Below are 15,258 nucleotides of genomic sequence, written 5' to 3'. Positions count from 1 at the left end.
CTCTCGTGAGCTAAAGTCACACGTGTGCTATATACAGGTGGGGAAAATGGCTCTCTTTTCCTCTTCTGATGGCCTTCTGTCTCTTTATTATTTTTAAGTTCATTTATAAGACTCATTTACTTTGAGAGAAAGAGAAAGCATGAGTGAAGGAGGGCAGAGAGAGAGGGAAAGAGAGAATCCCAGGCAGGCTCTGCTCCATCAGTGCAGAGCTCCACGTGGGGCTCAAACCCATGAACCACGAGATCATGACCTGATCTGAAGTTGGACGCTTAACCAACCGAGACACCCAGGCATCCCAGCCTTTTGTCTCTTTAGCCCAACATTGCTTGTGCCATCTTAAGACCACTCACAGGAACAGCTTTCAGTGTCTTTCTGTGGCCATCTATCTTCGGGGTTTAGACAGCCTTAGAATGTCAGACTCACTGTGGCGGGCTTTTTTTCCCCTGTTCTCTTAGACATTTCCCCCAATGGCTTGTCCCACAGACCTCCTTATTGGCTAGCTCCTCCCAGACAAGTCAATTTACATAATGAAGGCTACCAGCTCTCTTGGTTCATGAGGCACATACAGTTTTATTTCATCAAAGACTTTCAACAAATAATAAAACTTAGACTGTGATTAAGGAAGCTGCCTTCAAAGTACCTCTAACGTGCATGGAAGTGTTTCCTACCTTTGGAAGCACTTAGGGAAGCTCTGTGGAAAAAGTGGCTTTGGGGCTCCAGCATTTAAGAAATGTGTGCGAATTTGACACTGTGAAAGAAATTCCAAGCGAATGTAACAGTATGAGTGGAGGTAAGAAGACAGGAAAGTTCAGGGTTGGCTTACTTTGGTTTGGTGACAGCGTAGGATGTACAGCAACTGGAAACTATAAGGAAAGTTGGTGCCCTGGACAAGGAAAGTTCTCCATGGCCGTGGTCAGGAGTTTGTAATTTCTTCTCCAGGCAATGGGAAGCGCTTGCAAGATTTGGTTAGAAGAAAAATACAATCAAGAGATGCTTATAGTCCTGTTACACAGGCTACATTCCAAGTGTGAGAAATTATAGGAGAGAGATTAGTTTATCACATAAATAAAGTAGGTAAGGAGTAATGAAGTCCCAAGGGAGGGACAGGAGAAAGAAAAGGAAAAACAGAAATTTGAAAGAGACCTTGGTCTGAAAACTTGGTAATCATTTTAATCAGCAGAGTTTTGTTTTGTTTTTGTGGGTTTTTTTTTTTTTTTTAATTCCCAATGCCCATGCCACTTCGAGACTAATTAAATCAAAATCTCTGGAGATGTTGGGGAGCCTGGGTGGCGCAGTCGGTTAAGTGTCCGACTTCAGCCAGGTCACGATCTCGCGGTCCGTGAGTTCGAGCCCCGCGTCAGGCTCTGGGCTGATGGCTCGGAGCCTGGAGCCTGTTTCCGATTCTGTGTCTCCCTCTCTCTCTGCCCCTCGCCCGTTCATGCTCTGTCTCTCTCTGTCCCAAAATAAATAAAAAACGTTGAAAAAATTAAAAAAAAAAATCTCTGGAGATGAGACCCCCACATCAGTATTGTCAAATCTCCCCTCGTGATTCCAACACTCAGCCAAAACCAATCACCACTATTGCAGAGCAGGAGTTCTCTCACTTCCGTAGGAATCAGAGTCACCAAAGGGCTTGTTGGGCACCATTGCCAGAGTTACGGCAGATCTGGAATGAGGTCTGAGAATTCGCATCTTGAACAAGTTCCAGGTGGTGTGGGTGCCGTTGGTCCAAGGACCATGGTAGCAGAACTTCTGCGGTGGAATGATCAGGACCTAACAGTTAATTAGCTATTACTATGTATATGTCTTGGCTGGTTGGGCGGAGGGGGAGAAAGAGTTAATTATAGGTGACTGAGATTCTGAGCCTGAGTAAATGGCAGCATAGAGGTGCTATTCAACAGTCATAGACAGTGGAAGAAAATAGATGTTGGGCTTGAATGAGAATATGGAGAGAAAAGACAGCGAAAAAGAGTGTTTTATGGGGGGCCATTATAAAAATGGGAACAGTAAGAAGAGGGAGCCAGTAAGAAGTAGAGAACCATCAGAGACACAGAAGGAGAACCAGAATGTCACAAACACCTAGCAGGGAGAAAGTGGTGAAGGATAGCTCTGCTAAGAACATCACAAAAATGTAACCTCTGAGATACTTCCAAACCCAGTGAACACAGAGAACCAAGGTCCCACATTTTCCTTATCTGCTCTTTACTATCCTTAGCAAAGAGAGGTCAGAATGATAACCCTGGAGGCAGCTTAAGGTCTTTAGTGCAAAAAACAGAGGGATCTGTATCCCTCACACTGCACTTACTAAGGAAATAAGGATGACGACCATATGACAGAAAGACTTTCAGCTTTGAGGGTTGAAACAAAAGGCTTTTCACCTAATCTGGCTAAGGGCAGAGTATCAGTGCTCATGGAGTTAAGCCCCTAGCAGCTGTTAAGAATTTACAATGAACCCGGTGCTGTTCTAATGCCGTATAGGGCTCCTGCTCACAGTGGGGTTCATGGATCAGTGGCATCGGCATCACTTGCTAGAAATGCAGACTTTCATCCACACCAGACCTCCTGGAACTGAATCTGTGTTTTTGAAAATATCCCCAGGTAACATTTAGAGCTTGAGGTAACAATTAGAGCTTGAGAAGCACTGCTTTTAGGTATCATGAACTCATTTAGTCTACTCAGTGCTATGAGGTAGGGACTATGAGGAGGGAGCTGAGTTCTGAAAAGGTTACAACATTTGTACAAAGTCATACAACTAACGGGGCAGAGCAAAGATCTACACCCAGATAATCTAGATCCATAGACCTGGATCTGACTTGTGTTACATCAATGCTCAAGAAACTCTTACAATGTCCCTTCCCATCGTCGCCGTACCTTCCACCGCGGTGGCTCTTATCCAATGCTTCTAAGGTGCCTGTCGTCCCCTTTGTTCTCTTGTATCTACCATCCAAGCCATGCACGTTAACCTCCTCACCCCTTAGATCTCAGCTCATAGTCACCTCCTCAGAAGGCAGCAGTATCCAACACCCCAAGACTTGGTATTCCACTCTCACAGTGCCATTTTTCTTCCACGATAATCTGTAGATGTGAATTCGTGTGATTTTTGCCTTTTTTGCCAGGCTTAAACACCTGGAGGGCAAATGCACATCTGTTTTGTACCTCATGGAATTGCCAGGGACCAAGATGGAGCCTGGCACAGAGTCGACACAATCATTACCTAGATGAGTGTGCACAGGAATGACTTTCAAATCAAATGTGCACCTTCCCCACATTAGCATGAACTATAGTGCCAATCAGAACTGAATACTCTTGGGGGCGCCTGAGTGGCTCAGTTGGTTAAGCGTCCAGTTCTTTGTTTTGGCTCATGTCATGATCTCACAGTTTGTGAGTTGGAGCCCTACATCTGGCTCCGCTCTGACAGTGTGGAGCCTGCTTGGGATTCTCTCTCTCTCTCTCTCTCTCTCTCTCTCTCTCTCTCTGCCTCTGCCCTGCTCCCTGCTCGTGTTGTCTCTCTCAAAATAAATAAATAAACTTAAAAAAAAAAAAAAAAGAATACACTCTCCCTCCAGGTAATTAAGAAACCTGGTGAGGTGAAAGAACAGACTTGAACATTCAAAAGAAGTGTAAACTTTGAGGCTGAACCTGATCCATCCAGGCAAGCCTCCACCTGCCACAAACATTCAGGACCTCCTGAGGCTATGAGAACCCTGCGTATGTACAACCACTTTCCAGAATCCAGAGCCAGTAAGTACTCTGCCTTCAGCCTTTGAGGCAGCAGAGGAAAGTCAGAGTGGCCCACGTGAGCCCTCCCCGTATTGGCAGGGTAGCTCTGGAGGGAAAACATTGGCTGTTCTAACACAAATCCTATAACTAAACAGAGTCCATTCATTCTGAGTGCTGCTCATCAGGTACCTTTCAGAGGTCCCGAGTTTCTCTGAATGACAGAGAATAGGCCTTGATTTCAGTGAATGGCTCTGCCATAATAATTGTGAGAAAAGCACGGATTGCAACGTCACTTTAAAAATACGCCCCACTGTAATTTCGTGTCTCATTTTCCCAAATACTCTTGCTCCTATGGATAGTTCCTATACCTTGTGTTCTCATATTATATTAACATAATTAGGCTAACTAGGCCTTAATGTTGCCACTCTCGTGAAAAAAAAACTGCAAAGGGCCTTGAGAAAAATGCTGCTGATGTTTTTTTCTTAAAGAGATGGTTAGATTTAATTTCAACATTTTTGGAAAATATTGAACGACAGTAATCAGCTTTAAGCTTAACCAGGTGACAGTTCCCAACGACAGCTGATACGGACGAGGGTTTCTCCATGCGGAAGAGCTGCTTGCTAATTCTCCAGGCATTTCCTCAACATCTCTATCACGTGCCTGAATGATATGGCTATAGGCTCAACTACTCAATTTTCTTAGGGTGTTCTTGGTCTGAATTGACACGTTATTTCAAGCTCAGCCATGAATGAGGAATCCAGAGGTCCACCTTGTGTCTTAGACCCGAGCTTTTCAAATGCTCAAATGCATGAATCACCTAGGGGCTTTGTTAAAATGCAGACTCCTGTCAGGTGAGATGCAGGAATTTGAATTTCTAATAATGTCCCAGGTGATACTGATGCTGCCTGTCCATATGTAACACTTTAGGGAACAAGGTCTTAGAAAACAAAATGAAATTGATTTTGTTATTTACATTGCAACTTGGCACCCTTTTTAACCAGAAGCATTGCCTAAACGTTTCTGCGTGCCAGGGCTGGGATAAATGTAACCCTATCGACCAGCACAGGGGCAGAAACAATCCAGAGAAATGAGTTACTCCCAGGATTCCACCCTGGGGAGGGGGCCCCAAGGTGATCTGTTTGACTCAGGGAAGAAACAGACTTGCTGTTCAATCTAGAGCCGTCTTACACAAATCTAGAGTCTAGGAATTTCCAGACTCCTTTTTTAAAAATATTTATACCGAGCACATACAGAAGTGCTTGGAAGTATCTAGAATAGGCTTGAACATATGCTGATGACTCTAAAATTGAATTAAAAGCAATGTGGTCCAATAATGATGTAACAGCTATTGGGTTAAAATGGAAAATACTCTCCAAACACAATGTATTTTGAAACGCAAAATATAATAGCTTGTTTCAGTTAAATAATGTCTATAATAGAAAAGGCTGAGAAAATAACTGTTAGAGCTTATCATTGCTTAAAGTGGCATGAGAGGCAAAGGAGTGGTTTCTTTTGGAGGGGGGAGTGGCCTTAGTTCTTCCTGCACTCCCACCATGTTGTGTCTCTTTGACTTCTTTTCTCCACCCTTACCCCAAGCTCTTGGTGGTCCTGCACCACTGAGGGAAACACCGGAAACACCAGCAGATCAACTGAGAGTAAGAAAAGAAGCATGGAGAGAACCATTTCTGTTCCTTTTTTTTTTTAAACCATCCCTTAATCCTTGAATTTCAAACATGAAGAGAGTATAAATAAAATTATGAAAATTATTTACTTTAGTTAAAAATAGGTCTTTGTTGAAGCCAAGGAGAAGGAGATAGCTCCCCCATCAAGCAAGCCTTTTGCCCATTTGGATGCTCAGTGTTGGAGGAGGTCATTAAGAGGACATAACCTCTGATTGACCCATAAGCTTGACCTGGGTAATCAGAGGCTCCTGACCTCTTCCCCTGGCCTTGCAATATACATACTGTCCATTATTCTCACAGTGAGAGATGTTTTCAAGGATGCAGCCCTGAGAAAGCAATGTGTTGTTAAGACCATCTGGACGGTGTATGTAACTGAACACAGGCTTCTATACAGACTTTTAAGATTCTCACAGGCAGGTATAGAGATCTACTCATCTTGTGGCTGCCCAGGACAAGCCTCATATAGAAGTTCTCTTGCTCATTAAACCTTGACACCTACCAATCTAGGATGGCCTGCTTCTTTCTTTGGTCTCTCTTTGCCTTCTTTGTATGGAGGAACAGTTTTATTTTATTTTATTTTTTAATGTTTATTTGTCTTTGAGAGAGAGAGAGAGAGAGAGGGAGAGAGTGAGAGAGAGACAGAGCTTGAGTGGGAAAGGGACAGAGAGAGGGAGACACAGAATTTGAAGCAGGCTCCAGGCTCTGAGCTCGACACAGAGCCCAACATGGGGCTCAAACCCACAAACCATGAGATCATGACCTGAGCCAAAGTCTGGTGCTTAACTGACTGAGCCACCCAGGCACCCCATATTTTATTTTATTTTTTAAGTTTATTTATTGTTGAGAGAGAGAGAGAGACTGCAAACAGGGAAGGGGCAGAGAGAGACAGAGAAACAATCCCAAGCAGGCTCTGCACTGACAGTGCCCATATGGGGCTCGAACTCCCCAACCGTAACATCACGACCTGGGCTGAGATCAACCGTCTGACGCTCAACCTTGACTAAGCCACCCAGGTGCCCCGTGTACAAGGAACAGTTTTTAAACCAGTCAGAAAAATTTAATAAACCAACTTATCCTGACTCGGTGGCTAGGAAATATATATACAATAACTTCATTAGGAAACCGTGATTACCACTATTGAACAGCATAGTTCAGATCTAACCAAACACATCTACTTTATTCCACAGGAAAAATATTCTAGAATATATTCCCAAATCCACCGTAATGATAGTCATCTACTACCTAGTGGAACGTTACATCAGAATGCTGGAACTTGAAGTCCAGATTGGTGATGGGATTTGTCCATTAACACACAACTGATCTTTAAAGAACTGGGCTTAGAACTTAAGAGCTCCTGAACATTTCCCAATTTACTCCCCATTGTCTTATCCCAACCTATATCATCAATTATTTTTCCTGATGCCAATTTAAGACAAAAACACCCAAGCTTGTCTGGGACAAAATACCCTGTCTGAAAACTGTAGACCACACTGTAGGTTTCCCACTTGCAGTTGATCATGGAGCCTCGCCATGGTTTGTTTTGAGTTGACGTGAAATGATATTAAAGATGAAATCATTGGCCAGTGAGGCATTTGCTAAACAATTTGCAGCAGGTTCCTGGGTCAGCATACAGTAGGGGTTTGCCCAGACTGGAAGTTTCACTCCCTTATGGATGAATAAGAGAAGTGAAGCTTCTTTTCCCCATCTTATGAACTAGTGGGTCTGAGTGAGCCAGCGGACAACTGTGAAAGATCAATAGTGGTCTTTTAATGCAGATCTGAGATGACTTGGGGATTATGGCACGAGATTTTTCTTTTTTTTTTTTTTTTTTTTTTTTCAACGTTTTTATTTTATTTTTGGGACAGAGAGAGAGACAGAGCATGAACGGGGGAGGGCCAGAGAGAGAGGGAGACACAGAATGGGAAACAGGCTCCAGGCTCTGAGCCATCAGCCCAGAGCCCGACGCGGGGCTCGAACTCACAGACCGCGAGATCGTGACCTGGCTGAAGTCGGACGCTTAACCGACTGCGCCACCCAGGCGCCCCGACACGAGATTTTTCTTAGACAAAGGCCTGTTGTTACAAAGAATGGCGCAGAGCGTGATGGGACCTAATGTAGTATTGTGATTAAGAATTCAGTACAGACACCTGTATTCAAATCCCAGCTCCAACGTGTACTATCTCAGGGGCCTTGTACAAGTCATTTAACCTGGTCGTTAGCTTCCTTACCTATAAAATGAGAATAAAAATACTCCCCTGACTCACAAACTTGTAACAATAATATGCTATGTATAAAGCACAATAAATCTGAACATTCAGTAAGGTAGCAATGTTTTCCCCCATCAAGAGACAGAATCAGGAAGGTAAGCTTAAATCAAAATATCCTGAGAGAAGACTCTGACATGGATGTCTTACAAGATTTTAGAATAAATTAGGGAAAGAGGTCTGGAAGAACCGAACTTTCTTGGAAATCTCTAAAATAATGTTGGTCCTCACTTTCCATGTTGGCTTAGGTTGCCCTTCCATTGAGTCTGGAATGAAATAATCAATGGCAATATCTTCCAAACCTGGAAATGTCCCCACAGAAGTGCTGTCCTTTATTAAGAAACAGGAAGATCTTTCTTTGCTCCTGTTCTTAAATATGGTATATTGAAGCACGTACACTTCAGTTCAACATCTATTCATAGGTGTGGGATTAATGAAATTTAGTGGGAAGAACAGGCTGCAGGGGAATCAAATCTGCTTCATTTCTTTCTCACCATTTGCTATGGACCCCATTTGCCTGCTTCTTCTTTTTACTTGTGCATTTTACTGTGGCCAGAGGAAAGAGCTTGGAGTCCAGAGTGGTCCTTGCTTAAGGATTTTGAGCACCTGATTCATTTTATTCAAGAGACTGGGTTCAGCAATATGTTATGTATTTAACTTAGAAATTCAGTCTAGCCACATTGTATTAACTTATACAATATGTAGTTTACTAGGTGGGAAAAAAAAAGGTCTCTAAACTATTGGGGCCAAAAACACTTTATAGTAATCTGGAGAATGTAGAGACTACCTTTAAAAATAAAATTATGCCACAGAGGTATGAAAAGTGATGATAATTTTGTGATATTACAGTACAAATGTACAAAATAATCAACAGACTAATCAATGATGTGAATACTATCTATAAAGAACTGAATTAGGTTGGGGGGAACGTAAATAGCATAGAAGGAATATAAGACATGACTTCGTGCCTCATCTGGAGTATGATAACGGATATAATAATATAAAGATTTTAATTAGAGACAGCCTTATAGAGTTCCTATCATGGCAGGTGTAGGAATTGCAGATTTGGGCACCTTTTCCACACAGTTTTTGAAAATGTGTATGTTTCATTTCTTCTATAGTATTCTAAGCTGACTCCTGCTTTTTCATACCACTTTATCTGAGACTCTGTTACCAGCCAACTTTCCAGGTCTCTGCTTCTCTGGATCACCTTGGCAAGATAATCGTGTTTATCAGAAGTTCTAAACCATTCTGTGCTCAGGACTACTTGGGTGTCCTCGTGATATTTGGAAGATGTCCTTCCAATGGTCAGAACTGTTTCTGGTCACTTCTTTCTGTCAATCGGTGTTTCTACATCTTCAGACTATCTCTGAGAACTGACCTGCTGCTTCTTCCGTGTCAAGAGATTGCCAATCCCTGCTCACATTGTCCAGCCAGTGCTGTTTATTTTGCATTTTCCCACAACTCCTGCTTCCCTGCCTATCAATGGCATCTTCCACCATGAAAATTTTCCATATTGAGTTGGGAAGAGAGGTGACCCAAGTATGAGAGAGGAAAGCAAAATGAATTAGAGGGCCATAAAAGGTAAGTACAAAATTTCCCCTCAAATCGCATACATCAGAAGTTCTCAAACTTTACCATACATCAACATCCCAGGGACACTTCTTGAGAACCACTGCCACATGTGAATCAAAATCATCTCCAAATAACATGTAATCAAAACAAGAGGCCATCTCATTTTGCTCTGTGACAAGGAGCTCTTAACCTAGACATCCTTGGAGACCCTTTGATAGGATTCGAGCTCTCCACGGTACTCCACAAATTATATTTTATATTACATTAGCATGTGTGAGATTGCATCCGGATGCTTGAGAGGACCCACTGCTCTCAGAAGACACTCAAAGGATGCATTTTCCCAAACATTATCTTCTACAACTCCCACTGATGCCATGCAGTGAGAGTCAAGCCAGCACATGTGTGGAAGCGTTGACATTAGAACGGAGCAGAATAGGGCTTTACAGTTTATAGAGCCAAGGTGTAATTTTCCTGTTCTTTTTATGGTTAATAGAATAATTCTATTAATACTATTACACTAGCCTTTGTAATCAATTATACCATTCTTTCATGATTATACACTGACTCCTACCAAGATGTAGATCCACCAGTCAATCAGCCAAAAAGTTTAGATGGAGCGCCAATGATAGGCCTAGTATGGTGTTGGCTCAGTGAGGAACCTAAAGATTGCAGAATCCCTGCACACAGGCAACTCTCGGTGAGGATACTGACATACACTACTTGTAAGCCCTGTGAGAATAAGAACCTTGTTTTTCTGACCCCAAATTCTGTCTCATGTGCCTACAAGAGCCCCTAGCAAATCACAGGAGCACAGCTAAATATTAAATGAGTGAATTAAAGACCTCAGGGGTTTATACTGTAAATGTCATAATGGTTTTGACGGATAAACAAAATATTCACAGTGGCTGATTGGCCAACGCTCTTACACCTGGAGAGTACTGCTGAATAAGGGAAATAAGGGACCCAATTAATAAGGCACGTTAATAATCTGCAAACTTGCCTCCACAGGGAAAACAAATTGAAACTTAAATATGACACAGTTTCAAATGGCTTTTTACACCAGATGTCCGGCATAGGTAAGAACTCAGTTAAAAGATTAGGCTAGAAGATCACCTCTCCCTCCACTGCATCCTTTCCTGTAGCAAGTGATAATGTTGATGGCAAAGGATTCGGGTAACAAAAAGCATGCTGCCCAACCACATATATTCATCATGCTTCCTTCGATAAGTGTGAAGCAGGCAAGCCCTTCCTTACCTAGATTTCAAGCTGATGAATCATCTGTCTAGTTTCAGTAAACCCCAAGGGACTGCTCAGCTTTGTAAAGCTGAAACCCTGTCAGCCTCTGGATGCATTTAAACAAGGACAACGTGTTAAAAGGAGGCAGGTTATGAGGTTTCCTGAGGAATCCCTAGTTTCTAAGTGCACAAAACTCTCCTTCAATGCACAATAAAGAGCCTTTGTATCTAAAATAACCCCAGAAAGTTATTTTTAAATCGTGTATAGATGCTGACTATCTCAAATACATAAAGAGAAATATTAGTGATATTCGGCCATCCATTTACCCAAACGAGGTCCCTCTTATTCCATTATTTCCATGGAAGCACACACATAGCCTTATACACGTTAGAAGAAAGAAAATTCCTCCTTCTTGGGAAACACCTGTCCTGGGAGTTCTCCGTTGTGCAGGTTCTGAGCACACACAGGGTCGAGCATACAAATGGTGCAGTGACTCTTTTGGAAGTCACATTTGTCCCTGAAACTTCAGTCACCTGGAGACTGCATGCCTCATTGCCTGCAGCAGCTCAATCCTGACAGTGTAGGATGAGTTTAGAAATCTCATTTGAGCAACAAAATTTGAATCGAGAGTTCAAACAGCATAATATGTTTAATGCTGAAATAATCTTTTTTTTTTTTTTTGCAACTTCTGCTGACTGTGGAATTTTTCTTTTTTCTTTGCTATTGGGCTATCATCTTGGTTTGGTTTGGATATTGTGACGGGAAAGGAGGGTAACAGGACTCAGTCTACGGGAACATCTGTTACCTGCACATCCCCATTTTTACACATAGAACGTCTCTGCTTCTTTTGCTATGCTAACACACTTACACATAATTCCTGAAATCCCTACTACATTCATATCCACTGCTTCCAGACACACACTCACAAGGCACCAAAACACAAAATCGCTACATGTCAAAATCAAACCAGGCTGAAGATGTAAATAGGTGAACATGGCACCAGGTGGATGTGTAATCAGTAATAAGAAATACATCGAGCCCCATAATGAAAAGAAATCCCCCAAATTGTTTAGGATTCCCCCTCCCCCTTCCATTCACTGATTTATTAACCCTGAACAAAGATGTAATTGCAGGGTCTCAGAAACAACTTTTTTTTTTCCATTTTTTTTTTCATTTTTTGGCATTTGTTTTGTTTGGCTTTGAATTTCTTAATATCTAGTCGTACCATTCATTGCCTGTTTTCTTCACTCAGTTGCCCATCTTTCCCCCTCCGCCCCCAAAATGAAAGAAGCATTAGCTTCTGAGTCTTAAGGATGAGACCTCTGCATTTTCTTTGCTTGTTTAGGGCAAGAAATGAAGTGCTGCCTCTTTAATTGGCAGAAGCATGCAGGAGGAGCGTACCTTTAATTTAGTGCTGGGATACCTCACTTGCACCCTGGCTGTTGTCTTATTGGAGACGGCAGCCTGCCTGAGATCCTCTAGCACTGAAATAATATCATCCAGCACGCATTTCTTATCCTGATTTTTCAACACACACAGATGGGAAAAAGTATAATTATAGCCCTTGTGGTTCACCTTCATTTCCAGCACGGCTCGGTGGGTCTGCAGGATCCCCTCAGCCTGGAGCAAAATATTGTCCCCGGGTGGCGAGAGGAGGATCACCCTGCCATACCTCCCAGGGGTGTGTAAGTCCGAATAGAGCTGGCTTTTGGACTGGTCCAGGGGGAAAAGGCTGCTGGCCAGGCTGCGCTCGATCTTGGCCAGGCTGTGGCTGGGAGCGACCAGGCGCTCCAGGTCGCCCTCGGGCTGGAAGCGGTTGAGCGCGCTGAGGCCGAAGGTGATGGTCAGGACTGCGGGCACGGTGAGGAAAAAGACCGGGTGCCGGCTCACGCACAAGCCCAGCCTGTGGCAGCACGACTGGAGCCCTCTGCGAAGCACCTGCCGCAGCATCCTCCACCAGATCCAGCTCGCAGGCGCTCCCGGCCGTCTTAAAAAGCACATGTGACATGTGTAAGCGCCGGGCCACCCCCCCCCCCCGCTCCCCCATCCCACCCCCCTCCGGGCCAGCCCCCCTCCCCAGCACCGCCGCGTCCCCACCCCTCCGCGCTCACCCCCAACCACTCCGCCTGGTCTTTCCCCGGCCCCACCTCCATGCGCTCCTACTACTCTTTCAAACACTGCAGCAAGTTGCAGCAAGGCGGGCAAATATCGACAGCGCGCTGCGGGGGCACCGCGGGGCCCACCCCTCCCCGGCCTCCCCGCGCCCTCGCCGCCTCCCGCGCCCCTCTCACCGCATGAGCAGCGTTCCCTCGGTCTAGCCCTTCATCTCGGTGCTGCAGTCCCCCGGCCTCCCTCGCTGGAGGTGGTTCCGTGCGGAGCGTCCCACAGATGTGGATTTCCTCTCCGTCCTGATGGGGTTCGGTGCCTAACTGGAACCATGTGCCTCGGTGTTGTAAGAAGCAGACATGTGCCCCAAAAGGGGCGGAGGGGGGCGGGGAAGAGAGAGACTAGAAGGGAGGGAGCGAGGTGGGGGGGGGGCAGCTAAGCTTTTTTTTTAAGATGCTGGCAGTTATTTTTAGAGTTTTGTTTTCCCTCTTCCCTCCTGGCTGGAGTGAATGGAAGAGGAAACTGGTGAAGGTGCTGCTGGCCCATTGGAGCAAAGACAGTTAGAGCCTGCGGGGGGGAGAGGGGGTGTACGGGGGGGGGGGTGTGGAGGGAGGGAGCTCGAGGGCTCCTGGAGGCCAGCAGCCGTTTTGCCCCTCCAGTTTCCCTGTGCCCTCGAAATCTGCTTTCCTGCCGAAGGAAAAAGAGAGCAGAGAGGATGATGCTGCATTTTTAACATACCACAAAGCATGCAAGGGATTTCCTTGCAACACCTTCCCGCCGTGATTCCAGACTAGTAGGCTGCAGCCGAGGGCTGCCAGAGACCCCATTTGTGGGTGGTGCGCTGGGGCTCTAGAGATCCCTTCCTTGATCTGGTGATTGGAGAGGAGGCATTTGCCAATAGCAGTCGCCTGTGGCTTGGTGTGTGTGTTTGTGTGTGTCGCGGGTTGGTAGTGAAGATCCACAGGCAGTGTGTAGTTTCCCATAAAATGTTACGTTCACTTCCTGTACTTTTGAAGTTTAGGACAAAAAGTTCTTAGTTTCTGGTTTCAGTTCCCTTTCCCCATTTTCCCTTCCATCAGATTTATTCTGATATGAAGTAGACCCAGAGGCTATCTAGTTTTCTCTTGTGAGTGGAATTACAGAAACAAACATTTTGGGACACCCATCACATAGGTTTTGCCTCAATAAAGAGGGTGACAGGGCTAGGAGGAAATACACTGGAGTCGTTTAATATGTAAAACAGTGAGTCTCCTTCACCACAGAGGAGAGAAAACTCCCACCAGGTACAATTCCTCCCTGAGTACCTAACCCTGTAAAGATGAGAAACTCTCACCTGCAGATCCCATCAACTTCAAAAACTTTACTATCAGTAAGTGGATGTGTGTATTTTATTTTTTTGCTGATTGGGCCTTTCACAAGGCCCAGTGTTCTGGAAAGAATGTGAAGAACCCTTGAAGACAAGTTCTAAGTTTGGTTGTGAACTGGAGACCTGCTTTCCAAAGTTTCTGTTCTTTTTGCACTGACTTCATAGAGAAAATGGGGATTCAAAACATGATTCATTCACACTTTCTTAATCATAGTAAAATGACCCACTCTTCATCATATACTTGAGATATGCCCACGTGTGCATACAAAAAAGCTGAAAAATCTCATCCTCCTAATAGATGAGTTTTATTTTTCCTAGTGGAATCAGTTTTTCAGTTAGAAGACCAGAGACTGCAGGCAGCTCAGAAACAGGGGCAATGGTTAATTAAGGGCAACAGTTTAAAGGTGGTGTTATATAGAAGATAAAAGAAAAAATTCCAGCCTTTAAAATTGAAATTGACCTTGAAGACCAGTCTGTTTGCAGCACCCCACCCCCTACCCCCAGGCCAATAGCTTCTATAAATATCCCTGATGGTTCTCCACCCAGCCCTTGCTCCTGTATGAGATTTCTATTCTTCTATTCTATTCTATTCTATTCTATTCTATTCTATTCTATTCCATTCCATTCCATTCCATTTATTTAATGCTTTTATATCAGCATGGGTTTAGGGGTATTTATAAATATTTCTCTTGTGCTTGGATTAGAATTCAATACTTTGTTTCCTTTGTTGCTCAGATTGGTTCCACTTTGCCCACTGGGTGCTCTGTCTCCCTTTGACATATCTCATTATTATTGGGTCCTTTAAAAAAAAAAAAAGTATTCCATATTCTCCAGCACTAAAAGATATTCCAGGCTTGTCTTGTATCTTTTCTGTCTGAGTATCAGCCATTTCTCGAGAAGCCCTGGTTTGTTTATTAGACAATGGTATTAGAAACAAAGATCTGGGGGCGCCTGGGTGGCGCAGTCGGTTAAGCGTCCGACTTCAGCCAGGTCACGATCTCGCGGTCCATGAGTTCGAGCCCCGCGTCGGGCTCTGGGCTGATGGCTCAGAGCCTGGAGCCTGTTTCCGATTCTGTGTCTCCCTCTGTCTCTGCCCCTCCCCCGTTCATGCTCTGTCTCTCTCTGTCCCAAAAATAAATAAATGTTGAAAAAAAAATTAAAAAAAGAAACAAAGATCTGGGTGCTAAGTGTGCTGCTTGCTGTTGGGGTGTCATCACTTCTAAACCTTCTCCACCGACAACAAGGAAATACATGGGTGTGCAGATTTTCCTCAGCTGACAGTGGGGTGATGTCCTAAAAAACCCATGGT

General features: G+C 44.2%; 1 protein-coding gene across 1 annotated transcript in view; it reads right to left on the bottom strand.

Moving 5' to 3' along the window:
- PTCHD4 (patched domain containing 4) overlaps window positions 1-12,478 on the bottom strand; it is a 180,068-nt gene extending 167,590 nt beyond the window's left edge. The window contains exon 1 of the mRNA XM_047102519.1: window positions 12,053-12,478. Coding sequence (XP_046958475.1) covers window positions 12,053-12,478 — 426 coding nt within the window. The remainder of the gene's footprint in view (window positions 1-12,052) is intronic.
- Between the last annotated feature and the right edge of the window lie 2,780 nt (window positions 12,479-15,258).

This window comes from Lynx rufus, unplaced genomic scaffold, assembly GCF_022079265.1.
Source record: "Lynx rufus isolate CCGP_SWC_20201006 ecotype Redwood Valley unplaced genomic scaffold, mLynRuf1.p SCAF_6, whole genome shotgun sequence".
Lineage (NCBI taxonomy): Eukaryota > Metazoa > Chordata > Mammalia > Carnivora > Felidae > Lynx > Lynx rufus.
This window is presented reverse-complemented; position numbering and strand designations above follow the sequence as displayed.